Source organism: Sander lucioperca, chromosome 15 (assembly GCF_008315115.2).
Source record: "Sander lucioperca isolate FBNREF2018 chromosome 15, SLUC_FBN_1.2, whole genome shotgun sequence".
In the NCBI taxonomy this organism is placed as follows: Eukaryota; Metazoa; Chordata; class Actinopteri; order Perciformes; family Percidae; genus Sander; species Sander lucioperca.
Window position 1 is genome coordinate 14,414,804 of NC_050187.1, and position 26,938 is coordinate 14,441,741.

The 26,938-nt window shown below is 42.9% G+C and overlaps 1 protein-coding gene and 1 long non-coding RNA gene across 2 annotated transcripts; one reads left to right on the top strand and one right to left on the bottom strand.

Moving 5' to 3' along the window:
• Positions 1-9,412: 9,412 nt before the first annotated feature.
• Positions 9,413-15,440, bottom strand: LOC118493210. Its single transcript, XR_004895200.1, has 3 exons — positions 15,256-15,440; positions 12,383-12,470; positions 9,413-10,569 (listed from the first exon to the last, which is right to left on the bottom strand). It is a non-coding gene; the product is annotated as an uncharacterized LOC118493210 (long non-coding RNA).
• A 344-nt stretch (positions 15,441-15,784) lies between these two features.
• On the top strand, positions 15,785-18,286 carry irf2bp2a (interferon regulatory factor 2 binding protein 2a). The gene is made up of 2 exons (XM_031301471.2): positions 15,785-16,868; positions 17,167-18,286. Exons 1-2 carry the CDS (start codon positions 16,031-16,033, stop codon positions 17,883-17,885), a joined length of 1,557 nt encoding a protein of 518 aa, XP_031157331.1. The 5' UTR covers positions 15,785-16,030; the 3' UTR covers positions 17,886-18,286.
• Positions 18,287-26,938: the final 8,652 nt, after the last annotated feature.

Genomic DNA, 26,938 nt, shown 5'->3' on the forward strand with positions numbered 1-26,938 from the left:
CCTCTTTTCTGCAAAGTGATCCGAGAAACAAAGAAAGAGAGAAGGATTTGGATAGTATGCTTAAGCTGACAACTTAGTTTTGGACATATTTATTGAACCTGAAGTTAGCAACAGTTCAGAGTGAGTTTGAAGCAGCAGCTGTCGTCGAGAGTCTGTCCCTGAGGGGCAGTAATCAGCAGAGGTAACTGTCAGTCACAGATCTGCAGGCCTCATGGGCTTTTTCTCAGAAAGACGCCCCCTCCATGCACACTCACACAACACACACACACACAGCACACCTCCCCTTGATGACGCTCTTACTGGATAGTGTTTCTATGGGAGCTGTCCAACCCCACACACAGCAGCGCCTCCCTCCCCTCCCAACTGTTTGCAGGAAACACTCATCCTTCTCTCATGGCTCATTCAGCGGCTCATGCACTCATAAATCCTGGGCTCCTTTCTCGGAAATGAAGGGCTTGAAACATACATACACACACTGAGAGTAAAGAAAGTAAAGAAAGAAAAAAAACACAGCTTGCCAAGTATATCTCCAATGCCTTTTTGACAGTGAAGAGGTTGGATTGAGTGTCTGCCTCCTGTGGGAGACAAATAAGGAGCATATTCTGCGCTTCCCTGGTTACAGTGAGAATCCGAGCCACTGCGGTGTCTAGGCAGACCTCAGCAATACCAAAAACATCACAGGAATGAGAAGTGTTTGGCGGTGGAGGACAAAGAGGGACGGATGGAATGGAGGGAGCAAATAAGAGGGAAGGCGAGAGAAAGAATAGAAGCGTTTAAAGGCAGCCATCGCCGGCTTCAAATGTCAGCCAGCTCCCGGTTAGACAATGGAACACAGCTGTTGCTAAGCTTTGAACTGCAGCTGTCTGTCTCTTGTTGGCATTATTTGCATGTACATGTGGTCACGGGTTGTGTTTGAACATGGAGCTGCTATAAAGTATTATAGGAAGATCAGTGTGTATGATATTCCAATGTAAGAGGGTGGATCGGGGTCATGGCGAGTTGCAGAGAGACATATGAGTAAGTGGCGCGTATGTCAGATGTTACCGATTTAGAAAACCCTCAAGCAAGCGGAAGAGAGGGGTGGGGTGGCAAAGAGGCTGCAGCATTCAGTCTGGAGTGGGCTGTAATGGTTTGGGGTTGAGGGTCAAAGAGGGGGAGGGAGATGAAGGACATAGCCGCGAAGGACATTTCACTCACACAAAAGAAATCTGATTGAGGGTTTAAGTGACGAATCTGCAGATGAAATTCGATTGCTTTCCTGGGCGGGTTTGTGACTGAAACAGCCGCAGTGTCCGTCACGCCTGAAAACTCCTTCAAGTGCCTCATTATCGGTGTCATCTGTGGATCATCAGAGAACATCTCATCCTCGTCTCGGCCGCTTTTTGATCATCCTCCAGACAATGCACCATTAGGCCTGGGCTGATTTTTTAAAGCACAGCTCAATTCCTCAAGGGGAGACTCATTAGCATATCAGAAAGCACAGGCGTGACTCTGCAAATAAAAGAACACATTAGGTCCCCCCCACAATATGTTTCAATTATTCATATAATGTAAAAAGGAACAGATAGAACCGAATCACACCTTGATTTGCATTCAGCTGAGGAAATTAACATTTCTCGAGCTTACTCGAACACACCAGCAGCTTGCATTTTCAAGTTTTACTCAAGCCCGACGGTGTGTGTGCGTGCGTGTGTCCGCCTGCTTTGTCGCACACAGGCGATTAAGTAGCCTGACAATACGCCTTAGCGTCACTATGCTTTAAATGTCACTTTTCACACTACACCATTTTGTCACAGTAGTTAAGAGTGCCACCCTGGGTGCCTAGTCAGCGCCTGCTCAACTACACAAGGCAGGGCTTCTCAGTTGTTCATAAGAGGAAAAACGCATACATGTGGTCTTATGTGTGTGTGTGTGTGTGTGTGTGTGTGTGTGTGTGTGTGTGTGTGTGTGAGAGAGAGAGAGAGAAGGGGGGGAGGGGAGTATCTGGAGACAGATGATAGCATTCCCCACAAATAATGCTTCTTGTTCTGGCATTTTAGCGAAACAGGAGTGATGAAATAGCACACAGCTCAACAATGAAAATGTCAGTCCGTGCCATTCATCCTAAAAATGCCATCAACAGCCATCACCATCCACCCCGATGATAAATGAAGGCACCTCTGCCTGTGTGGATCAGATGAGTCAGCAGTATGTTACAGGAATTTGGATGAAGGAAAGTAGCCAGAATATCGATGCTCCTGATTTTTTGCGTACAGCGAGGTTAAAACATTGTAAACTTTAACTGGAGCAGAGAGGGAGTTTCCTTAAATAATATATCAGCCCTTTGATTCAACCCCTGTCTTACTATTTTTCTTGCATGCATGAGTAAATTCCTATGCGTGCCTGTCTGTGCGGCCGCCTGCTGCAGTGCAGGGCTCTGTGTCGCTGCTACTGCCGTACATAAAGAATGTGTGAATATGCGTGTGTCAGCCACTGACTTTGTGTTCATTCCACAGTAAATTGATCTGGCTGCTCACTAGACTGGATGGAAAAGGGCCCGGGGCGAGAAGTGCACACTGCATCAGCAGATGGGAGAGCTCACTGTGTTGCCATCACATGGCATTCCTCCCCACTGGGCATGCTCAGTAGGCCACACCCCACACACCACCACCCCCTTCCTCCCAGGACCTGTTTGAACCAGTCAGTCGGAGGTGGCGGCGGTGTTCTCTTTCTTTTCTCATCTGACCTTCAAAGCCAGGCATGGGGACAGTAGGTTGACAGGGGAGGAAGGGAGGAGGAGGGGGTGTTTTTCTAAAAGCTCTTTGGGTAGCAGGGCTGATACGTCACTCATTATTTCCACTCTGTGAGTGTGCTTTTGCCCTGTCACAGCCCTCTGAGAAGCATTCAACAAGCAAGTGCTGTGCACGCAGGGCTAGCAGAGGCTTCACAGTGGTTAGCTCTCAGACGAGATAACCGAATTGAACACAATCTATCATTATTAGATTATACTATTTACTCCTGGCTGCTTCATTACAGCTGATAAGGACTCTCGTAAACATGTATATCTTTTTGACATAATCTGAAAATGCACACATTTATAAGCAGATGTAAAAAGGGAACTTGTGTGTGTGTTTATGCGAAAGGGAAATCATTTTAGTCTGTATGGAGACTGTATGCTTCACTTACGTAATACAAAAGTTGTGCAACCTGATAAAAATATAAATGAACTGATATCACATTTCACATCTCACGATCGAAATAGAAGTGTAATTAGAGGTGCAATCCTTTTTCTGAAAAGGTTTAAATAAACACAGGAGCTTGGTTTCTAAATTTACAGCAGCAGTCTGATGTTTAAAGTTGCTCCATGATCTCATTCACACTATTACAGTTTAACACACTGGATACAAAGAATATAAATTAAATGTGTGTGTATGATTACAGAGTGGCATCATTTTGTAGTCTCCTGCCCTACTGTTATCAACACACCTCATCACTATTATCATTGCACACTGTCTGCTGATAGTGCAGAGAACTGAATCACATGAGTCACATGGCAAAAACAAAGACTTTACACATTCTCTCTTTGTCTTGCCACCACATTCTACTTGTCTCTAGTTCTTCCGTCTTTGTTTGTTCCCCTCTCTCACTCGCACAGCCGGCTTCCTGTTTATGTCAGGCGAGCATCAAACCAATCAGCTGTGAAGGCTGTGATCCTCCTCGTAGCTATTTACTATCCTGTGGTCTGTTTAAAAAAAGACTGAAAGCGAGCTAAGCTCAATGAGGGCTGCTGAGTAAGCAGACACGCAAAGCTACAATCAGAGTCCGCAACTGACCTATATACATTCTTTGCCCTTCAGCTTATGAAAGTGTGTTTTTTTTAACTTTCTGAAATGTGCTGCTGCTCTCTTGGAGAAGTATTCATTTATTTGCTTATCGTGTTTCTCACAGCGCAGCAGGATCTGCACGCTGACATTTTTTTGTTCCCACTGGGGGATGGAATGTGCTGGTTTGCAAGTTTTGAAGATAACAAAGCAGCATGAGGCGGCTGCATGTAAACTTTGGATGAGGTCACGGTCCGCCAACACAGCACGCAGTGACATGAGAGGGGATTTTGTTCTGGATTCTCCCTTGGTGGTGTCATACCTTTGTTTTTCTGTTGCCTTGTTTGCTCTGTGCGCTTTTCAGATCACAATTGCAGGTTATCAAAACTGCAAGCCTTAGCTAACGTCTGTTATTATCTGGTTGGAGGAAAGTGCAGACTGCATTTGAAAACATCAAGAATAGACTATGTAGAGTGGGCAGAGGCCTGTTCATGAGTCCAGCCAGTGCCAGCTTTCCTTTTGGAGTTCACAGTGTACTATAAATCTGTTAGACAAGGAGAAAATATAATCAGGGCTTTGCCGGTGCATTTGAGTTCACTGCAGGCATTACAGTGCTAAAGCCTGATTCAACACTGGCTCTGGCAAACATGCCTGACATTCAGTGTTTACACCCCTATATGAAAGCTGCTAGTCAGACAGTCTGATAGCTCCGCCTGGAATTAGATTCAGGAAGTCATGAGGTTTCCAGGTGGCTTGGCTTTCCTAGAATTGTTAAGCAGGGACTTTTCAAAGCTTTGCCATTACATATTAAACTGAAGACTACCCTTCGGTAAAGAATTACACCGATACGTTTCCTGTGCTTATCCCACATGGCAACGTAAACAAACACTAAACACTTTTTAAAATCCAGCCTCAGTGACTGCATAAATACATAAACCCTTTTCTCATATTCTGTTACTGAAAAATATACAAAAAGATACAACTGAGTGAAAGATAGTGGAAGAACATTCAAGCACTTGGACCTTTTCAGAGAGAAGAGGCTCCCCGGTGTCATCAATGGTATACAGAAATGCATGAATTATGAATCCGTGCTGAACTCCTGCTGAACCCTCTGCACCAGCATTGAGCCAGGGATCAGCACATGGCATTCAAACACACACACGCACACACACATGCACGCTGTGACCTCTGCTAAGCTCCAAACATACGAGGCAATCTGCTGTGGAGTATTTTGTCTGCTGTGTGAATCATTACACTTTACTGCACCTGGTTGCAGTTAGAGAGAGAGGACTTTTCTCCTTTCAGTCCTTTGATAAACCTGACGACTGTTGGGAGGTGGCAGAGGACGCAGCCAGCCAAAAGTGGAAAGATAAACACAAACTGCCGACCAACCGATGCTGGAGCGGTTAAAGCTCCCGCCCTTCTGGAAGCTGTGCGTGCGTGTGTGTGTGTGTGTGTGTGTGTTTGTGTGTGTGTGTGTATGTGTGTGTGTGTAAGCGGTTCAATGTTTAACCCTTGTGTCAACAGCGCGCATGTGTCACAACAGCATTCCTGTGAGGCGCTGGTCTTGTGACAGAGCGGTTTCATAATGGGAGCACTGCTCTGACCGCCCTGCATGCATTGTTTTGTGGCAGGAGGAAGGAGCTTTGTCTTGGTGTAGGATGACAAGTTTCATGTTCCTGCATGTTGTGTGTTAATGAGCAGAGAGGTGAGGTAGTGAATAAGCTGGGTTAACTAGTTCAAACAGCAAACACAGCAGCAACCTGTTTACCCAGAATAAGCCTCTCCTCTTCCTCCTTCGCTGTAAATTGTTAACTTGGCAAGGATAATGTGAGAGCTGCAGTTACACGGAAGGTGAACTTTGCTCGTCTTGTTGTTACGGCAACAGCATTTTTGATGAGTGAGATTGAAGAGAGAGCAGAGCGCGTCACACAGCCTCAGGAAGGTAGGCAGAAATGAGCTCTTGATACTTGATGAGCAATGTAGATATGTACATGTGAAAATGTGTGGAAAAGGAGAGGGTGTTTTGTAGCCAGACTTGTCAGTCAATGTGAAACCATTTCCACTTCAAGGCCGTCTGGCTCCTCCCTGCCATTGTGTGGCAACGTGCTGTAGGTGAACTTTATCCTTCTTTGTTGAGAGAGAGAGCTTTCAAGTGATTTCCATAGAGCAAGGTCAGGTTACACATCTATGAGCCTGCTGAACAATGTGGATCCCATCACTTAACATAAGAAGGACAAGTAATCACAACCTTTCATATGTTAAAACAGTTTGAAAACAGCTTCTGCCCAAACCTGTACGTCAACTGTGTAAAACCCCAATATACACCCAGTGTTACATTCACAAACTGAAATCCCACAGATAAGATCACCTCACCCAGCTCCATGTGGCCTTTGGACAGGCAGGTTTTCTGCAAACACGTGGTGTAAGACAGCTCTCTATCAGCAGCCAGCTAGTAGTCGTTACAAATTTGCACAATACAAACATGCGGGTTCATATCACCCTGGGCTTATCAGGCTCCTTCAAGGGCACTGAACTTTCCCACAGAGCTCCCTTCGCTCTGTCCTTTTGTTTCCCCTTGGGACTTTACTGTTGCGTCAAGGCTCTGCTATTCATCCCATGCATCCCACAGTATTACTGTACCACTTCAGCTGAGCTTGTTGTGGTGGCTATGACTAAACTATCCACTATGTGCCTGTTAGGAACAATGACTGCATGTTTGACAACATCTGTCATAAATTATTTGTTGCAAAACTAGTTTGTCATAGATGAAGTTCAGAGTGTGATCATAGATGAAGTTCAGAGTGTGATCATCTTAAATTCCCAAATACAGTCATCACTTTCATTTCCATAAAAAATCAGAGCTCTAACACATAGGATAAATATTATTATAATTTGTCTTAAAGCATCATTCCAGTTTAAATCAACTTGGGTCTTATTTCTGTAGTTTTTGCCATTAAGCCATCAGTAATAATAACATTTTACTCACAAGGGCTCTCATTTAAAAAAAAGTTTAAACAAGGTTAACTAACATGTAATTAATTTAAATGTTCCAAAAATCCGAATTCGCTAACTCAACCTAAAAAAATTTTGGAAACGGCTTGCACTCAAAACTTTAAATTTAGTACAGTATGGTAACATTAAAGTTTTGAGTACACTAAACATAAAATAAATGTGTCACATGAGTGTTATCTGAAAGGAAATTTATGTCAGTTTAACATAATTTTTTTAGTCATGCAACAAAAATAATTAGTGTTTTCTTAACATATAATTCTACGTTATATTAACATAGAATGATCAGGTTACTTAATGTGTATTTATATGTTTATTAAACACAAAAAGTGATGTGTCATAACTTGTTAATTTTATGTACAAACAACAATTAAGTATTGTAATTTTAAAGTCAAATTAACATAATTAGTTTCATTATTCAGCTATATCCCAATTTGCTTACTCTACTCAAATATTTTTTGGAAACGGCTTGCACACAAAACTTTTAATTTAGTACAGTATGGTAACATTAAAGTTTTGAGTACACTAAACATAAAATAAATGTGTCACATGAGTGTTATCTGAAAGGAAATTTATGTCAGTTTAACGTAACTTTTTTTAGTCATGCAACAAAAATAATTAGTGTTTTCTTAACATATAATTCTACGTTATATTAACATATAATTATCAGGTTGCATAATGTGTATTTTTATGTTTATTAAACTCAAAAAGTTATGGCAGAAAAAGGCTATAGCAGAGATAGCATGAGTGCTTGGGTGTGACCACCCAAGGACCCCATGCGAAATAGGGGCCCCTCTAAAGCCGCTAATCTTGCATCACTTTACACAAAAGGACCACTAGTGAAGTGACACATCGCAGCTTATTGGCTGAAAGAACCCTATTATTGCTCAAAGTCTAATGCTGCAATACTCCAGCTCTTATCAAATGTAACAGTCACTTAACTCATGGTTACAAATGTAAATCAGCACAACAATGACAATTACCAGGCAACAAAAATTCTAAGCAGACACGTTTAATAAACGGAATTCATAAAGTTACATTTGTATTTTGAACAAACTGCAAACTTTTCAGCAAATTTTAACACAACTCTATTTACTGCCTTGCATCATGGGAATTGACCAGCCAATGAACCAATTGCATCTGACTGCAGTACGCAGATCGGGGTTGGGCTAAATGTGGGCGGAGCTAAACGTTTGACTTTTGAAAAGTACTTTCCATTTCATTTTGAGAAGAGTGAAATGCCAAATTCACAATGTTTTTAGTGTGTAAATTGAACACCTTTTAAACATTTTGTTCAACGAGAAAGTAACTGCTTGTCAAATGAACATTAAACAACTGAGTAAATATTTTTACACCAATTTGTAAGTTCAAACAACTAATAAAATGTAAACCTAATGCACAAATTCTATGCTGTCCATTGAGCTTAACAATATATGCCATTTTAACACTAAATATTAATGTTGTATCAAATTAAACATTATAACACAAATTTTATGTGTCCCTTCTATTCAAACATTTTAAGTTAGACAAACAAAGAAATGGAAGTTGTTCTCAACCTTTAAATTAAACGTTGCTTTGACTAGTTAAAAATTAATTATATGTACTAAAAAATAATACGTTGGTAAAAACACAAAACATTGTGGCAGTTTCATGTTAAAACAGCACACAATGTTTGTGTTCAGCATAACTCTGGAACTTATGTTGTAATTATGTGTTTTTGTTGTGTTAAGTGAACACAATATTTTCATTTTGTTGAACCTGAAAGTGACCGCTTGTCATATGAACATAAAAACATTGAGTACATATTTTGACAACCTTTTTTTAGGTTTACTTAACTATAAAAATATATGCTAAGTGCACAGTATATGTGTTGTTAATTGGCCTTGAACTAATTATGTGATGTTGACGTTATACATTTAAGTAGAATGAACTCAAAAGTCAAAAATTGTTGACTTAACATAAAAAAATTATGTCAACCTCACATGGGATGATTTTTTGTGTCAAATGAACATAAAGTTTTTATGTTGTTTTGACAATCCTGAACATTTATGTGGACGTAACATTAAAATTTTGTGTCATGGATGGATTGGGGTTTACAGTGTAGCATTACATTTAATTAACTTGTTACATTACAAGATAACTGCCATTAAAAAAGTAACTTGTTACGTTACAGGATTACCTACTGAGGAAAGTAACTTGGTATAGTATTTTTGCATTACCAAAATTGAAAACCCCTCTTGGACTCCTTGCGCATGTAATTATATTGTCCAGAGGGCACATGGCCTACTGCACACCTACACTTAAAATGTAGTTAGACATAGCTGTTTTGGAGCTGTACCACCGGCATCGTTCTCCTCCTCGATGAGCCTCGCCAACACTGTTGTGAAACTGTTCTTATCTTACAGGTGCTTCTTCAAATTTGGCGTAGAGCTCTTCGTAGATGACAGACGTTTATCCCTCAGGCACAATTTGTATTTCACTGTGACGTTCTTCTACTTTTTAACAACAAATTCTAAATAATGCGAATACTTTCACGACATAAAGGCTGTTCTCTCTGCCATATTGCTAGCTGAGCTACAGCACTGACATGACCACAGGATATTTTGTTTTTGTTGCAAGAAACCGGAAATACGGATTGCTTACTTGAAAACAACTAAATAACTGGTTACTTGAATTGCATAACTAACATGTTACATTACTCGTTACAAAAAAGTAATGTGAGTACTCTAACGCGTTACCCCCAACACTGGTCTCGTCTCACTTGAGTGACAAGCTGACATACTGTAAAATATAACATTTTACAAAGTCAGCAAATAGCTTTACCTCAATCCATAATTTGTCCATCTAGTGTTGAATCTAAATTGCCTTACATTACTTCTCAGATGGCTTGTTGACATGATTAAACTGTATGTTCAGTACGGCTCACTAGTTTTCTCCATTTTGCGTCAGCTAATTTAACAATGGCCTGAAATGCACTTCTACTCTGAGAATTTAGAATTTGAACAAATTATTACAGATTATTTATTTATATACATTTGACAAGTAGTTTGAATTTGTGATTCGAAAAAAAATGTGACAGCCCCTGTAGTTTTAAACCAATCCCGGGTTAGCCTAACTTAATTACAGAAGAAATAAAAGGCAAAAGGGAAAATGATTACCCAGATTGTCGCTGGTAAACATCCATCACAGTTTACAGAGAGTTCTTGGTTCATCATTCTTGCCAAACTTGCATACGAGTGTTCTTGTGTGATGGCTATAAGAGATCATTACCAACATTACCAGTACTCCGTGTTCGATTTTACCTGCAAATAAAGTTGTGTAGATAAAGTTTTTGACTTGTCTACAACCTGTCTGACTGCTTTCTTCTAATGTCGCCATTTTCCAGATTTAACAATTACTTTTGTGAGTACAATATTGTCACATCAGATTGAATTAATGGCCAAAGCTATGAAAACCCAAGTTGTAATAAACTGTGATTATCCTCCGTGGATTCACACAGACACGGTTGTAATCGTCGTTCCAGCTCTACTTTCTATTCCGGCTCCTCACAGCGAGCCGTTTTCTGAGACAAGCCTTTGAAGTGAATGAGGGAGGTGAGGCGTCGTGTGCCCAGATGCCCAGATGCCCAGACACTGTGGTTAAGGGGGCTTTATCACACAGACAGGAGGACAGCACTCACCTCCTGCCCTCCCATCTTTCACCACGGCGGGAGGCTGAATGTGACAACCAATGCTCCCCAGCTGCTCAGGGGCCAGGCCTGCAAAACCACAGGCGGATAATGAATGCCACACCATCGTGACAACTTGCACTTTTATGGAAAGGGGAGGAAGGACATCTCTGCCACGGACGCTTGCAGCATATGATGAAACATCCTCCATAAACCAGACAATCAAAGGAAGGGCAGGGAAGCATCTATGGAATCTGTGACGGGAATCATGGCTGATTTATGACCCCTACCAAAAAAAGGCTGTTTCCAAATAAATGTGTTTAGAGCTTAATTGCGGGAAAACTGATGAGAGATCACTTTCCAAATGTAACCACAACATCTGTAAACGATGCATTACAGTTGCATTTCTGCATGGTCTTCCCTACTTTCCTGATCTGAAAAAGCCACACGATGATAGATAGAAAATTATCCAGATTTGAGGTTTTCTAATTAGGTCAGTATTTGCTAGTCTTGGTTTCCCTTCTCTCACAGTCATGTGATTTTGTATTCTATACATCACAGAGATTACTCTACATACCCTTCTGCTTTCAAGGCAAATGTTACTAGAAAAGGAGAAGCTTTGATATTTTTTCCAGTAGCAACCCTGAAATATCTTATAAATAAAGGAGTTATAAATATGCATGTTCCCACATATTTTTATGTATTATTCATCAGGGTTTTAATCCAACTGTTTGGCTGAATTAATATACTTGCAAAGGAGTAGATATAAATCACATGGGGGTTCTATCTAATGACAGAAAAGGACAGCAGCAATGTGAAAATGATGCCTGCACTTGAATATACAACATCCAAGCTGTGTATTGTTAACTGATATGCCAGAGATGTCAGAGTCCATTTTCTAGCGAGGCTGCTCAAAAATAGACAGGAGCTCTGGTAATAAATAAGCCTAGTTTGGGAAAGTTTTATTTTGGCTCAGTGGAAGAGGTTACATAACATCATGAAATACTCCCTCTTGAGAAAAAAAAGAAAGATATGTAACCTTTGTCAAGAGGAAAAATGCTATGTATCCAAATATAAACACATATACACACATTCAGACACCTACTGTGCATACATATTCATACTGCTGTATGTACTAAGATCCTTATAAGTAATGCATGAGGATAAATCAAGGTGTAAGAACAAACCAGTCTGTATTTTATTAATTATTATTAAGTGCGTGGGTGTGGCCGTGTGTGTGTGTGTGTGTGTGTGTTTGCGCAACAGAATGACATTTTGAACATTTTGTGAGTCGGTCACAAAGCTGGAATGACTGCACAGCTCAGTTCAGTAAGCTAAACATAACAACTATGAGTCAGGGATGAAACAGCCTTTTAAGGGCATTAAGTAAGAAGCCATTTATATGTGCAGGTAATGTTACTCATTCTAATAGTAGCTTATGAATTGGACCACCTAACCTCAAGTACTGGTTCAGCAAGTTCAAAGTACTGCTGATTTTGCTACAAGAGGCCAGGGAAACTTTGTTTACATCAATGTCTGGTTGTGACTGAAAATATATGGGGGTTTCCACTGGACGGGAAATTATGATGTCAGCTCACAATGCATGCAAGCTTACTGAAGCATTACAGAAGCAAAGTTCAGGACTTTCTGTTCCTGGTTGCCAAAATAGACTCTGCACAGCAATCTACTGAAACTACCTTCTGTTTAAAAATGGATGTGAAAACAATGTTCATTTACATTTTTCTGCAGGGATTATTTCCTCCACTTTCCACCCTCTGCTATTTACTGAGTGGTCTGTCCCCGGACGAGCCCGGCAGATTAAGGGGATATGTTACCATCTTGTTTTTTTTCTAAATGGATACACATGTGGCACATCTGGGTCCAAGCCTGACTCATTACTCACTTTTTTATGTTCCATTCTCTGCAGCCATGGCAACTGCTGCATGTTTGGCAGAAAGCTTTTGAAGGCAGTGGAAAAAGAGAGAGAGAGCCTAGGGAGGGAGCATAAAGGGAGAGTGAGAGAGGGAGGGAGGGAGAGTGAGAGAGGGAGAGCGAGCAAGCTCTCAGTAGTTGGCCTACATCCAGTGTAATCATGCCATGGAGCCGAAATGAGGCCTTTGGCAGCACACCAGGTTTCTGAGAACAAAGATGTGAGCTTCTAATGTTGGCGGTGGGGCCTGCTTGGCATCCTTTGCCATTTCCCAGCAGCCCTTGCCTTGGCCGACTGCCAGGCCCCCACCCCCCTCCCCCACTGGGACTGCAAAGAGGATCAGAATAAAGAGAGAGACTTGTTTTTCACTCGCCTCTTGCTCTGGCCCAATGACATCACCTCTGCAGCCTCCAGCCCCCAGATTTCAGCCGCCCAGCACATTTTTCCCTTTCGCCGTCGACCCTCCATTTTATTTGAATTCCACCATTTTATACCTAAATCAAAGCAGAGTCCTTAAAATGCCTGCTTTGTTTTTGTTTTGGTGCATATAAGGCACATCGTTTCTCTGCATAATGCAACAAGATCCGGAATTAATCCATTCAGAAAAATCAATAAAACATCTTCAAACTAACATTAAAAACCAGGAAGTAGCTAATATGACAGATGGATGCTCTTTCAGAGCTCCCCAAATTTTATCTGTACTCTAATCCATGCTGTGCAAATCTGTGGCTAAAAATAGAACCTTAAACTGGATATATATGGTAGTTGGGGTACAGTGATAATCTCCATGGTTACCTCACCCCATTTCATATACAGGAGCTTTGTGCACATTAGTCCTTAGATTCTCCCTCATGACATTTCCCACCCTCTGCCACTCTGTGTAGCTATTTATCTGCAAGGTAGGTCACTAAAACAACTGCTTAACTTCAGTAACATGTCCTTACGCTGTCCTGTTATAACCTCCTTTTATGTCTGTGCAAAATGTTACAGTTTAGTTTGGTGCTCACCTCAGCAGTTGTGCTGAAAAAGGTTATATAACATGAATGTTGTTCTCATGGAGGAGAGAAAGACTGAGAAAACATCCAGTGCTGTGCAGAAAACTTCAGAGAGAATTTGTAAGGATTTGCATCATGAATAAAAGATGGCCAATATAAAATTGAACAGGCTCAAGAAGCGATAGAACAAAAATAACGTCATCTCATCAGGCCTGCGATGCTGTCGCATGCTGGGTATTCCCCTAGCCGTCACCTACCTCTCACTCTTTATTTAGCTACTTCATGTCTCAATTTACATACAGTTCGAAAAAAGGCGTTCAAAACAGCATTATACAGCTACTCCATCTGGTTTAGTGGCTAGACTCAAATGAAATGGCCGTGAGCCGGGTCACACTGTGGGGATTTTACTTTATAGATGTTGCCTCATATTGCCAATCAGAGCCATCTGTGCATGTCTGGCTTACTCTCAGACCTTTGTCGCCTCTGTTCAGCACAACTCTGCCTTCGCTTTGCAGTCACTGCAGCTTTTATTTTAAATAAATGGATCTTCCTATTATAGAATAGTCATTTAGGATTTAATTGAATCCCAGCATGCCTCCGTCTTGCATAATAGTGTGCAACTATTTACTTGAACCAAAATCAACTAAGTGGAATCAAAAGAATCAAAGCATTAGCCAACTGTTTCCCACCAATCTCAAGGAAAGAGTTTGTTTATTTTGCCCCTCACAACGGTCATTTCCTCACTGTCATAAAGCCTAACAACACTTCCTAGTGTTGTTCACCCAACAAGGACTGAGGTTTGAGAGAAAGCGGAAATGGGAAACAGTGTGTTAATACACATGTGATGTGTGTGATGATCTAAAGGGAATATTATTGTGTTGTATAACAATCATGTAAAACCATATAGTAACTGCACTACAAGTACATGTGCTTGGTAGCAACATGGCTGCCTTATTTTGTTTCTGGAAACCCTTTGAACAAAAGCCTCATTCCACAGTGCGTGATCATAGCCTAATGTCCTGTAGATGGGTGAGGCGGATGAGGGTACGTGACTAAACTTCTTGCTTCCTCTTTCCATCGTCACACGGACTTGCACAAACATATCCTGCTCTGTGTCTGCAGGTTACAGACGCATTGCCTCACCCAAAGCCTGAGGCTTAGCTGCAATGAGTTGGAATGAGCCCAGAGGGAGGGGGAGGGGGGGGGGGGGTTCTGAGCTACTGGGACACTCCTCCAGTTCAAACCTATACTTCAGGGGATTTTTGGCATACGACCTAACGTTTTTTTCCATCATGTAAAACATTAACATAATAGTGGTCAGTCTTGCTACACCTCTAATACTTTTTAATAAAAAAATAAATAAAAAAAAAAGGAGACTGAATGGCTGATTCATCCCAGTGTAATTTCATTTAGTGGTGGCAGATTCGGATGACTGACTGTTCAGTGCATTAGAATAAAATGTGGGCAGAGCTATATTCATGCTGTAACCCCAATCCATTCACGCTTACAACACACTGGCTGGAAATCCCCACCTCATGACAGAGCTTCCTGGTTACTGACTAACGGAGGCGCCTTTTTCTTTCTTTTTATATTAATAGGGCAGGAGGAAAATATGATCTTACTGCTGCTAAAAACCCAAGTCAGTACATGTTGAATTCATGCTGGTAAACTGACAGGAAAAAAAACTCCCTCTAATAATCCTAAAATAGCCCCTGGAAATTGTAGCCTCTTTGCTGCTATAACAAACTAAAAATATGTAGCTGCACAATATATTTTAACTTCTATGTAGATCTATATGAATTGCCATTGAATTACAGTAACATAGTTGTTTTTTTGCAAGGGTCGACCCACCTCATTCATTGCACAGCAGTAGTAGCAGCTCATGGCGTCGAGGCGCTGTGCATTGAGAAAAACAAGCTGCAGCGAGCGTTTTTCAGCCTGAACCAGATAACGCTCTGAATTTAGGACAAAGCAGAAGTCAACTGAAGGAGCTGGCGACTCTCTCTCTCTCTCTTTTTAATCCCCTGGCGGTCTACTGCTAACCTACAGCCACGTTTTTTTTGTTTTTTTTTAATAAAATACCTCCTCGCTGCAGACAGGCTGGTATCGACGAACCCGGAGTCATATTTTTGCAGGTTTAATAATAATAACACGAGCTGTGGGTTATTCCCTTCAGTCGGAGGCGGTGATGAGGCTGAACTGGGTGCAGTTTTGGCAGAGGTTCAAGTGATTAAATTAAAATAAAAAAAAGCATTGAGTGACAGAGGCTGCAGTAAACTGGGGGGAGAGAAAGGAGGGGGGGGGGGGTCTGTCGAAGAAATCAAGTCAATAGAAACTGAAGTGGAAGCAGGCGTTTAGAGCTCCGTGGTGACGTCACTGCTCCACATTGAGCCAGTAGTAGAGAGTCAGTGGAGATAGATAGAGGAGCGCCGTAGTAAAGTACACACCGACATGAACTTCTCCCTCTAAAACTTCAACGTTGTTGCTCTAAAAGTCGGGAGAAGACGAGTTTGTATTTTTTCTACAACCGGAACTTGCTCTTCATTGGCTTTTAAAGGAAGCTCGGAGAAAAGCAGGAGAATAAGACAAATTTTGGGTTTCTTTTCGGGGGTCGACGACGAGCGCTATGTCGTCCGCGGCTGTCGCTGCTTCTTCCAGGAGGCAGTCGTGTTATTTATGCGACTTGCCCCGCATGCCGTGGGCCATGATCTGGGATTTTACCGAGCCCGTCTGCAGGGGATGTGTCAACTACGAAGGAGCAGACCGCATTGAGTTTGTCATCGAAACGGCCAGGCAGCTCAAGAGGGCTCACGGGTTTCAAGAGGGCAGGTCTCCCGGGCCGGGGAAATCGCAGCTCTCCGCGAAAGAGATCCAGGCGATCAACCACGCTGCGGCGGGAGACCCCGGCTCGCGGCCGCCGCAGCCGCTGGACCGCTACCCGCTCTCCTCCGACCGCCCGCCCAGGCTGGGTCCAGAGTATCAGTCTGGCAGGCAGGCGAACGGCATTCCCGTCCCCAATGGATTTCCTAAGCCTGACGAGCCACCAGAGCTGAACCGCCAGAGCCCTAACCCGCGCAGGAATAGCACGGTCCCCCCAAATCTAGTGCCTTTGGTAAACGGGAACATGCCCCCGGTGCACGCAGTCAACGGTAGACCCGGCCAGATGGGGCTTCCCTCCGCACTGGCGGGCGGTAGTCCCGCCGACATGGGCAAGAGACCCGCCTCGGTCTCCAGCACCGAGCACGACAGAGAGGTGAAGGAGAAGCACAGACCGGACAGTCTCACGCCGGAGCTCTCCGAGAGCCACAAAAACAGGGCAGAGTCGGACTGGATGGGCAAAGGCAAAACGGTGAGGGACCTGATGGCTCTGCACACGACTTTCGACAACAGGTTCAAGAAGGACCATGCGGCCATGCAACAAAGGGTTATGGGCTATGAAGCCAGCGCCACGGCTTCCAAGTCAGGTAAGCATCCAGTAGTGTTTAAATTCAAGAATATGTAGGTTTTGTGCAATTTTCATTTTTATATTATGTTTATTAATCCACTTCGAGCCCAGAAATGGGTTGGTAATGTACAAAGGATAGTAGCATGTCTGCAAAATTCAAGGTGTATAATTTTTTTTTTACACGTCTGTTATTATTGTTTTGTACCCTGTGGTGCAGCAGGGAACAGCAAAAATGCATGTCACCTTCCAGTGTAAATGTCGATTCTTGGCTGAGCTGTGCAACTCAACTATTTTGTTTAACCCTTTCCCACCTCCAGACAGAGGAAAACATCCCCGGAGCATGAAGAGAAAAGCCTCGCCTGAACCAGAGGGAGAGGGGACAGCTGCCAAGCTCAATGGAGAAGGACAGCAGTGGTTACCACCACCTACTGACGGACTGAAAATGCCTCCAGTTCCCCCGCCAAGCTTTGCCTCTCCCCCCTCCACAATATCCCCCCACTCCCGCACCACTCCACCTGAGGCGGCCCAGAACGGCCAGTCTCCCATGGCGGCACTCATCATGGCGGCAGACAATGCAGGTGGGAACAGCTCTCCCAAGGACGCCAACCAAGTCCACTCCACCACCCGGAGGAACAGCAGCAGTCCCCTGTCACCATCCTCCATGAATCAGAGGAGGCTGGCGCAGAGAGATGCATCTGGTGCAGGTACACCCCACGTGCCAGGCATGGACCAAGTGCACCCCCAAAGCATTCCGGACTCCTCAGTACCCGGCAGCATACCCCTGTGCTGCACGCTGTGCCACGAGCGTTTGGAGGACACACACTTTGTTCAGTGCCCGTCTGTGCCCTCTCACAAGTTCTGCTTCCCATGCTCGAGGGAAAGCATAAAGCAGCAAGGTGCCACGGGTGAAGTGTACTGTCCAAGTGGAGAGAAATGTCCCCTGGTTGGCTCAAACGTACCATGGGCTTTCATGCAAGGCGAAATCGCCACCATCCTTGCAGGAGATGTCAAAGTAAAAAAGGAGAGGGACCCTTGATTTTGTTTGAACATTTCTTTGGGGAGGGGAAGCAAAAATATGAGTATAAATATATAAATATCACATACATACCATTCAAACAAACTAACGGACTTGTACATATTGGACCCAAGGGAAGAGTATACTTCGTAAACATGGTTGTATAATTTTTGATTTTTGAATACATTGTGTTTCTATATTTTTGAAGATAAAGGTATGTACTCATTATAATGGACTACGTTCCTCTTTGTTGATGTTTAACAAAATTCTTGATGTACTTCTAGGTCTGGTGGCAGTTCCTGTTTAACGTAGAATGTGACTAATGCTACTCTACGAGCACTTGGCAAAACTGAAATGCTTTTAGCTGTACTTGTATGCACTTGTTTAAAAATTGCCAAATACAATTTCTGATCTTGTATGAACTTATTGTCTGAGCTTGCTTCATTTGAGTGATTAAGTTACACAGGACCTGTAGACAGATGATGAGATAGGGGCTTTCTGCTCTGATACGCAGGCTTGTTGTGACGGCTCAGGAGACTTGATTTACGCTGCACAACATTAAGTAGGCTACTGTTTGCATGATGGCAGCCTTTTCTGCACACATGCCTTTTCATGATTCATGGAAAAGCATGGGCAGAAAAAAACACAAGACACATTGTCCCAAAATTTGCTCCAGTTTGTGCATCACTGTAACTGATTGCTGCATACAGAAATAGGTGCCAAGTCATGTTCAGTCAGCTGGAATCTGTTGAGTCAGTAATGTGAGAAAGTGCATGATTGTCAACATGATACAAGAGTGTAACCACAAATTGGAAGTTTAGCTGAAATTTACCACTTTGAATAACATTTTTAGCTTTTAAACTGGTGCCACATATTTTCAAGCTTGTATGCAACTTGTGTTTGACTTTATGAAGGTGTTTAGGTTTTTATTTTAAACAAGCCTGTTATTTTCAAATAATACACTGAGCATTTGACAAATCACAAATTATGAATAAAATCAGCATTTCAAACTATCTCCAATCATGAATTAGGTACATTAGCATTGCAGCAACACCTTTTTACTATCACTGATACTACAACAAGCTTCCACGAGCAAATGTGTGCTCTCTCAGAGTAAACAATAACGCTGTTGCTGCCTTACATACCAACCTCAGTCAGTATCTCTTCAGATGCAAATTTAATTGCTGCAGATTCATGGCAGCACAGCCATAAAAACAGCTATTCTGTCTCCGCAATGGCAAGTAGGCAGCCAGACTCATCTCTACAAGCAATGAGCACCTTATGGGGTCTTTATGTGACAAACTGCAGTGACTGTGTATGCAAAAGAGAAGCAATCTTGAGACTGTTTTTGCTCCCTTAGACAAAGAGATCTCACTCCCATGTAGCTGACACTGCACCAAGCGGGCACTGACATGGAGATTCATATCTAGCACAGAGGGGGACATGGTGTAGTAGGCAGTTGCGTAATTATTATAGAGACATAATCTACTTCCTGCTCATGTTTTATCAAGCTGTCAGTGCAGCGCCTAAAATTCAGCAAGAGCCCACATATTTATTTATTTTTGGAATTAAATGCCCACAGACGGCTCTTACGTTGTTGCTTTATTGTGCTCTAAGATTCTGTTCCTCAACTGGGGATTCATTGATCTCACTGTACTGAAAGACGTGTTTTAAATGGATTTTGGTAGGCACCTTAAAGTCTTAACAGGGATTACCCACTCTGTAATAAGCTGTATGGTGTCCTAATTAACTGATTGATTCCTAATGATGAATGAAAACAAAGCCTTTGCACTCCACTGTTTATCCAACTAAGAAGGGCATGGATAATTCTTGCCCCCCTAATTGACAAAATTAACTTTCAAACATTTTGAGCAAACAACAGCTTTTACAATGACATTTGAGGCTGAAAAGCTTTTGACCGACAGAAACCTGTTTTTCACGAGTGCACATTTCGAAGACAGCTGTTTGTTCATAGTCCTTTTCCGTTCTTTGGAGAGTTATCTTATCAGTTGGACTTTAAACGCAGCCCCGTTTGATAAAGGTTAACACTTCGCTGTGCTCACGAACAACACGCTCAATGGTGTTTTAAGCCTCCAACGTCACCTTCCAGGCAGCTAACCCTAACCTTAGCCTAACCCTAAACATAACCATTGCCACACTGCCTGGAAGGCGACGTTGGGGGCTTAAAACACCAAACACCGAACAACACACCCACTCCATATTCCATCTTACATGTTGTTCTCAGAGATTTTTTTTTATTAGTCGGCACTTTGACGTACTTGTTCCTTATGACAGTCTACTTGGAGCTAAATTGGAATTGCCACATCCAAGAATATCAAAGATGAAAGGCAGGTTTTTGTAACCTGGCATGAAGTATGATGCAACGAGGCACAAGAGAACATTTCTCTCTCTTCCCGTAAAGATTTATCACAGCAGAGCCGATACCTGTTTGTTCAGTGCTGACTAAAATAGCCTGCACCGTATCTAATACAGTGGTAATGTGTCCCTGTAAGTGGCTCTGTAATAACACAATGCTCTGGTGTTGCATAGTTACCAGACAAAATCGGTGCACAGCAGATGCTCCGCTGCAGCCTGTCGATTTATATGCAGGAGGGAACATTATGGAGAGATTTCAGTAAACAACCGGCATGTGAAGACAAGGTCACACAGAGTTGATGGCATGAAGTTCAGCTTACATTTTTATGATTTTATATATATATATATTTGTTTGTACTACTACTTAAGTGAAACATCTCTGTTTTCAACATAATCATGCAGGGGCCATTTGTGGTTAATGGCTCACAGGCTTTCATTTTGTTTACCTATAAGAACCTCCAGGGATGTTTAATGTTTAAGCTCCTGCTTATGAGACAAACATTGTTTGACTTTGATGTGCTCTTCCCCAGGAACCATTTTATGGAAAACCTAGTAAGACTGAGCCAGTTGAGGTTCAGGTGAAACCTCGGGCAAAGATTCATTTCTCTTCTTCCTCCTTCCGCTGCTTTATTATAGTAGCTTTTGTCTGAAACTGCTTGACGGTTTAGCTGACAGTCATGTAGCTTGCAGGATTAGATCCAAGTAATAAATAGCTCTCCAACCCAGACATTCTTTATCAAGCTGCTGCAACACATTGCCTAATCAATGGTCATAAAATCCATCACTGACTGTTGATTGATTTACTTGACACAGTCTTGTTAATCAAGCTAAGTGAAAGGCCATAACAGATAATGTAGGTGATGCAGAGAGTCTGTTGACTCTCCGCCTCTCCTTTAAATGGTTAACTAAACTGTAGCTTGGTATGCGGTGTTACACAAAGATGTTGATGTGATAGTAAAGGCATTACTGGTTGGTCAGAGTACATATTTGTTGTCTGTGAAGCATGCAGTGCGTTTTTTTCTTAGCCTGCTCAGATAAGAATGGCTTTGATGTAATTGGTTCAGTTGTGTTGCCTTGATATTGATAATATGGCGAAATACTTAAAAATGACACAACATACAGTATAATCTACATTTATACACATTCATTTATTTAGAAAACACTAACGCTGACAACATCTACATTGAAGAGCATTATAAATTATAATCCTTAGGCATTTATTTGACATTAAAACGTCGAATATTGTCTAGTCGGTGGGTGGATGGAGGGAAGGTCTGCGTGGGAGACAATGAAACACTCGATGTAGCCAGCTGTTTCACTAATGAATCTATGTTTAGCACAATAAATCAAAAGGCATGCTTGTGCTGCTGTAATCCCCGTGAAAGCAATCGGAGACAGGGACGCGCCAAAAGGAGAATCTGGTCCACATTTCTCCCCTCCCAGTATAACTGATCCGCTTGGTTAATTTTAGACCTGTCAGGGAAAACAAGGTCACAGCAAATGTTGTATCGAGGACATGCTCGGATCTGCCTCTTTTTCTTTGCATCAATCAAAGTTTCCCTTTGGAGTTGGGCTCGGGCTCCTGCGAGACTAGTAATGAAGGTTTCTCGTCTCAGCACCGGGGGAGAAGCTGGAGCTCTAACCAGCAATTAGGAGGAGCATGGCTGAATCCGCAGGATGTGTAAAATTCCCCTTCTGTTTCTTGGCTTGGTCCACAGAGGGGGGGTTTTACATCTAACTGGTCTGTCCTGGTTACCATGAAGGCGTGCAAAGTTAAGATGATTACAATCCTGAGTGCCAAATTTGTTTTCTCTCAGACTGGTATAAAACCCAATTACTGTAAAATGCTTACGAATCATTGTTTTTTTCTGTGCTGGAGTTCATTGAGTTTGAAACTTTTTGTATAGCTGCTATTTTCTATGTGAGTATCAGCTCGAAACAAAAAAACACTTTTCACTATACTTTTAAGATATTTTAGTGACACACTTTTCCCTTACCCCTCACATTGTCCTTCATGTTTGTCTCTGCATTTCTTTATACACACCGTCATCATCATTTTTGAACCTAATTTTCCATTTTTTAGAGCGATCTAAGATCAGTTTTTTTTCCTTCTCCATCCTTCCTTTTTTAATCTCTGACTGACGGTTATGCTCACACTCTCGATACTCCTGTATTCCTCCTTTCTGCCGTGGTGTTGCTGTGAATCAAGTCTGTGAAATGGAAATGAGGGCTCTCTCGCTCTCTCCATCTCACTCTCAGCCTCCCTCTCTTTCCAGACATCAAAACGAGGCTATGCCTCCAATGTTTTTCTCAGATCTTGGAGTGCTGCCAAATCTTATAAGTGGAACAGAGAGAGAGAGAGAGAGAGAGAGAGAGAGAGAGAGAGAGAGAGAGAGAAAGAGGTGGAGGAAGAGAGTGAGCAGAATGCAGAGGAAGGAGAGGGGCGTAGGACAAAAAGATGAAAGGAGAGAGGATGAAAAATGAACAAGGGAAAGAGGCAATGTGAGAGATGAGGACAAAGCATGGGATTGATCCAAGAGCATTTGGGCTTTTTCTCATATTATAGCCGAGCCCAGCACAATCACTCCTTTTTCTGCTGAGCAACTACTCCTAGCTTCTGGCTCAGGATCAGCTGATAAGATGGCTTTCTGCTACTATGCCAAATGAAAAAATAGGAGGCAAGAGAGGAGTGTTATCTCCTGCAATCGAGAATATTCAGAACAAAACAATATGGCTGTAGAATATAGCCCAGGAGGGGCTCTAAATTGACTACATTTGTGAAATTTGTAATGTAAAAATACCCCTGCATATTTGAACAGCTATAGCAATCCAATACCAATGTAAAACAAAAGTCATGACTTCCCTTTGTCTCTGACTGAACTCTAGCTTCCAGACATATATTTTGGGCCTCTGGGAGGGGCACGCCAGTCACAGTAGTAAGATGCTTATTGCCACCTCTGACATACCGAGCTAAAGTTAGATTTAGCAGTCAATATGAGCCATGCTAACAGTAAACAGCAGCTAGCACAGCTTTACTCTAGAAGGATCCTCAGCCAGCTGCTCTGCACTTTGAAACAAATGACTTACGGTTCATCAACATGCAGTGTGTATTCTGAAAGACAGTGAGTTACAAAAACACTGATGCAATCATCGTGATTGATTGTCTGCTGCTGTGTCTGTATGGCCAGTTTTTGGCTGAGCTGTCAGCTTTGTGGTGGTTGTGGTGTGTGTCTGTAAAGGCAAATGGGGGGATGAGGGTTGGGGTAGCAGGTTACTGTCTGTCCCTCTGCACCCCCGAGGTGCTTGTTTAGTCAGCTGAGAGCCTGGATTCAAATGGATGTGATGGTTCGTGAGGGCCATCTGTGCACAGCCTTTTAAGCTGAATAACGACACAAAGCCCATGTAGGGAAATGCAGAACGTGCCTGAAGATAAGGAGGTTAATCAGATCATTTCAAACATTGGGCTGGTACAGAGATCCATGTTAAGATGAAAGGGAAACACAACAGCTACAGTGATATGATGTAGTGCAATGGTTAAGCTGACCATCTGAAGGCAAACTGTCTTTCCTTTGCTGGTCTGTGAAGGCCCGGCGAGGGGACAGGCTGGTGGGCTGATGAATGGCTCGGCTTCTGGGGTGTGTCAGCAGATCTGTAGTGATGTATGATGCGATGCTCATTTCCTCCCGTCCCTGTCTGTTCTTCGCTCGCTCCTCCGTAGGGCCTCAGCCACGGACAATTATTGTCAGTTCAAGCTGGGACACAGCGCTCAGTGTCTGCATGCAAAATCAACTCAACAAAATCAGCTGCCTCCACCACAACAACCGCACAATTAAACTTTCACCATTGCGTTGCCAAACAACAAAGCGCCACAAAAAATGTCTGAGACAACTTTTATGTGCTGCATAAAACCAGGATTCCTGAGAGATCCTCAGTGTGTTGTACATTGCATTTCATCTCATTGAAGGCATACAGTTGTCAGAAGATAAGAACAACACTTTTAGATATTCTGTCACTTGTGTTTTTATCCGGGAATACGACGTGTGTACATGCCCACACACAAATAAGCACTTGCACACTAAGACCCATCCACAACCTCGCTGTAGTTTCTTTGTATGTTACATAACTGTGAGTGGGAGCAATTTCTTCTCTGAGTGCTAATGTTGTCAATCAAGGCTTTATAGTGGCAGCCACTGCACAATCTCTGCAGAGGCAGAATAAAGCTTTTATCGCCTTTGTTCACCCTCCCTTGCCAGTCAAAATGTTCCATTCTCTTGCTTTTACCTTTACCTCTTGTTCTTCCCTCTCTTTGTGTCTGCGTGTGTTGGAAATAATTTTCTCTAGAAGTGTTTACGTTGTCTCCCAGCCATGGAACATTTTAGTTGGAGTTAAGAAGCGAGAGGAGGTCAGGTCAACAGAGAGAACAAGCAGGGCCTGTGTTTGACAGGTGGGTGCTATTATTGGAGCCGGTGACTTCGAGTGTATTACACAACCGTGTCGCTTAGACAGGTTTATTTGGACCGCTAGCAGAGCCTTCGGAGTATCTGATAACTCGGGAAGAGCATGTCACAACAGGTGTCAGGGGGGATAATGGTAAAGTAAATAAGAGAAGGGTTTTTATAGCTCAAGGTTGATCTCAATTTGGAGCACTTTGAGAAAGCATTCCCCAATGTAATTCTGCAGCACTGGCACAAAGGCGATCTAGTTGGTCGGATCCAACAAAAGCACACTTTTATTTAGCCATCATCAAATAAAGTATGCTAATGACAGGTTGTGCTCGATATACTGTATACATGTCTGCTGCTCTGTAATGATATAATCACAGAGCAGAAACAACCCCTCCCTTGTCCTCCTCTTTGGCTGGAATGTGCTGGGGGAGAAAAATGATCCAATGTCATCCGGAGTGATGGAAGCTTCTCTGTTGAGCCACAGGGAAATGTTTAGGGGAGGGAGGGGGAGAGAGCGGATATTTCTGGTTGAGTGTGAGTTTGAGTAAGTCCGGGCACCAAGCCAAGCATGCCGATGGAGGGGAAGGGAGGGGCGGGAGGGTTTTGGAGAGAGAAAGGAGAGAGATAGAAACCCTTTTGGGCTGGCGTGCTGTCAGCTTCACTAGCACACAGCTGCTTCTGGAAAATTCTGCACCCTGCCCTACTAAACCACCAGGCATGACATGAATAACAAGAATGGCCTAGCCGTCAACAGTGGATACTTTTTCTTTTGACGTGGGCCTAACAGACTGGTACAAATGCCCTGGCCTTGCATATAGTGGAAAAATCAACAATGAGGGGGACACCGGAGCACAATGTGGAAATGAAATCCCGGGTTTAGAAGGCTTTGTCTGGACAAGGACGCAGTTGACACAGACACTAAGGGCTTTGGAAAAGGCTGTGTAACAAAATGCCAACTGATGTGTTTTCATGGGGTTACTTGTTCACCAGCCGGTCACAAATTGGAGAGTAAGAAGCTCACTAAATAGCTTTCAGTCAGCATGGAGCTTTTTCAAATTTCCTTTTCCAAGCAGCATGTGTCATTTCTGTGAAGCAGCCAAACAAAGGCACATACTAGCTGGCATGCGTTGCTGTGTTTCTAACATGACCAGTCAACACTTGTCCGCAGTCTAAATACAGCCTTACCAGCAGTGTGTGTGAGTGTTGCTCTGCAAATGAGATAATGCTAGCCCTTATGCGTCTATGAGGTTGTTAGCCATGCGCAACCCTCCCTGGTGTTGACATTTCCCTGCCCAACCTGTCTGAACACATAAGGCCATGGAGGCTCCTCTATGGCTGTCTGTATCCATGGCTGATAAAGAGGTGAGTCACCTGCTCATCTATCCTGTTCTCCTCCTCCGCTCCCTGGCAGTACTCTTACCCTTAACCCCCGTCATCCTCGTTAACAAGGCCTTATGTGTACATCCAGCACATGGTGGATTGTATGAATAGCAGCGACCGCGTGGCTCGCCGCTGACACCTGACATTTTCATGCCCCAGCAAGCCGGTAATACATTTGGCGCTTGGCACGCATTCTTCTCCCGGGTTTATCCATCTGTTGATGTAGAGCCCAACCCCCCAGCCACTACTATGTTCTAGTAACATAACACGAGGCTCGCCTTTCCCTCTATTCATCTTAACATGCAAGCACTGCATGGCACAGCTTTCGCCCCTCCCTCGTCCATGTTTTTCTCTGGCTCTTACTAGCTCTTCCTCCCCACCTCTTGTTCTTTATCTCACGCACACACTACACTATCCACCCAAGTCATTAGTCTTCAGTTTGGCATTCAGTTGGTTTTAGAAACCCACCAAGATGGAGAACAAAAAGTGAGATGGGAATTGTGTGAAGCTGGAGTGAAAGTGTTGGCAACAGAGAGAATGTAAGATTGTGTGCAGGCAGGGTGCTTCCTGGCTGCCTGCCAACTTCCAGCAGCAGCACTGCAGCATGTCAATATGTCCGTTGCCAGGGAAACAAGGAGCACACACACAGCAACACAGTCGATACGAAACCTCATTGTGACATTTTTTCCTTTTTCTCTTAAATTGTAATGCTCAATGAAATTGTTTGCTCTCCTTTCCAACGAGGAGCAGCACATGGAAGGTCTGATGGACGCAAAGTTCACATTAACTTATTAAGCAGAGTGGCCACAATGTTATTCTTGGTGGTCTTACTGTACATACTTTTCTTTAAAAAGAATAATAATATCTGTCTTT

Coding starts and splice junctions, on each gene's coding strand:
- irf2bp2a (XM_031301471.2), top strand. CDS start 16,031: ATGTCGTCCGCGGCTGTCGCTGCTTCTTCCAGGAGGCAGTCGTGTTAT. Junction 16,869..17,166: donor CGCCACGGCTTCCAAGTCAG/GTAAGCATCCAG, acceptor TCCCACCTCCAG/ACAGAGGAAAACATCCCCGG.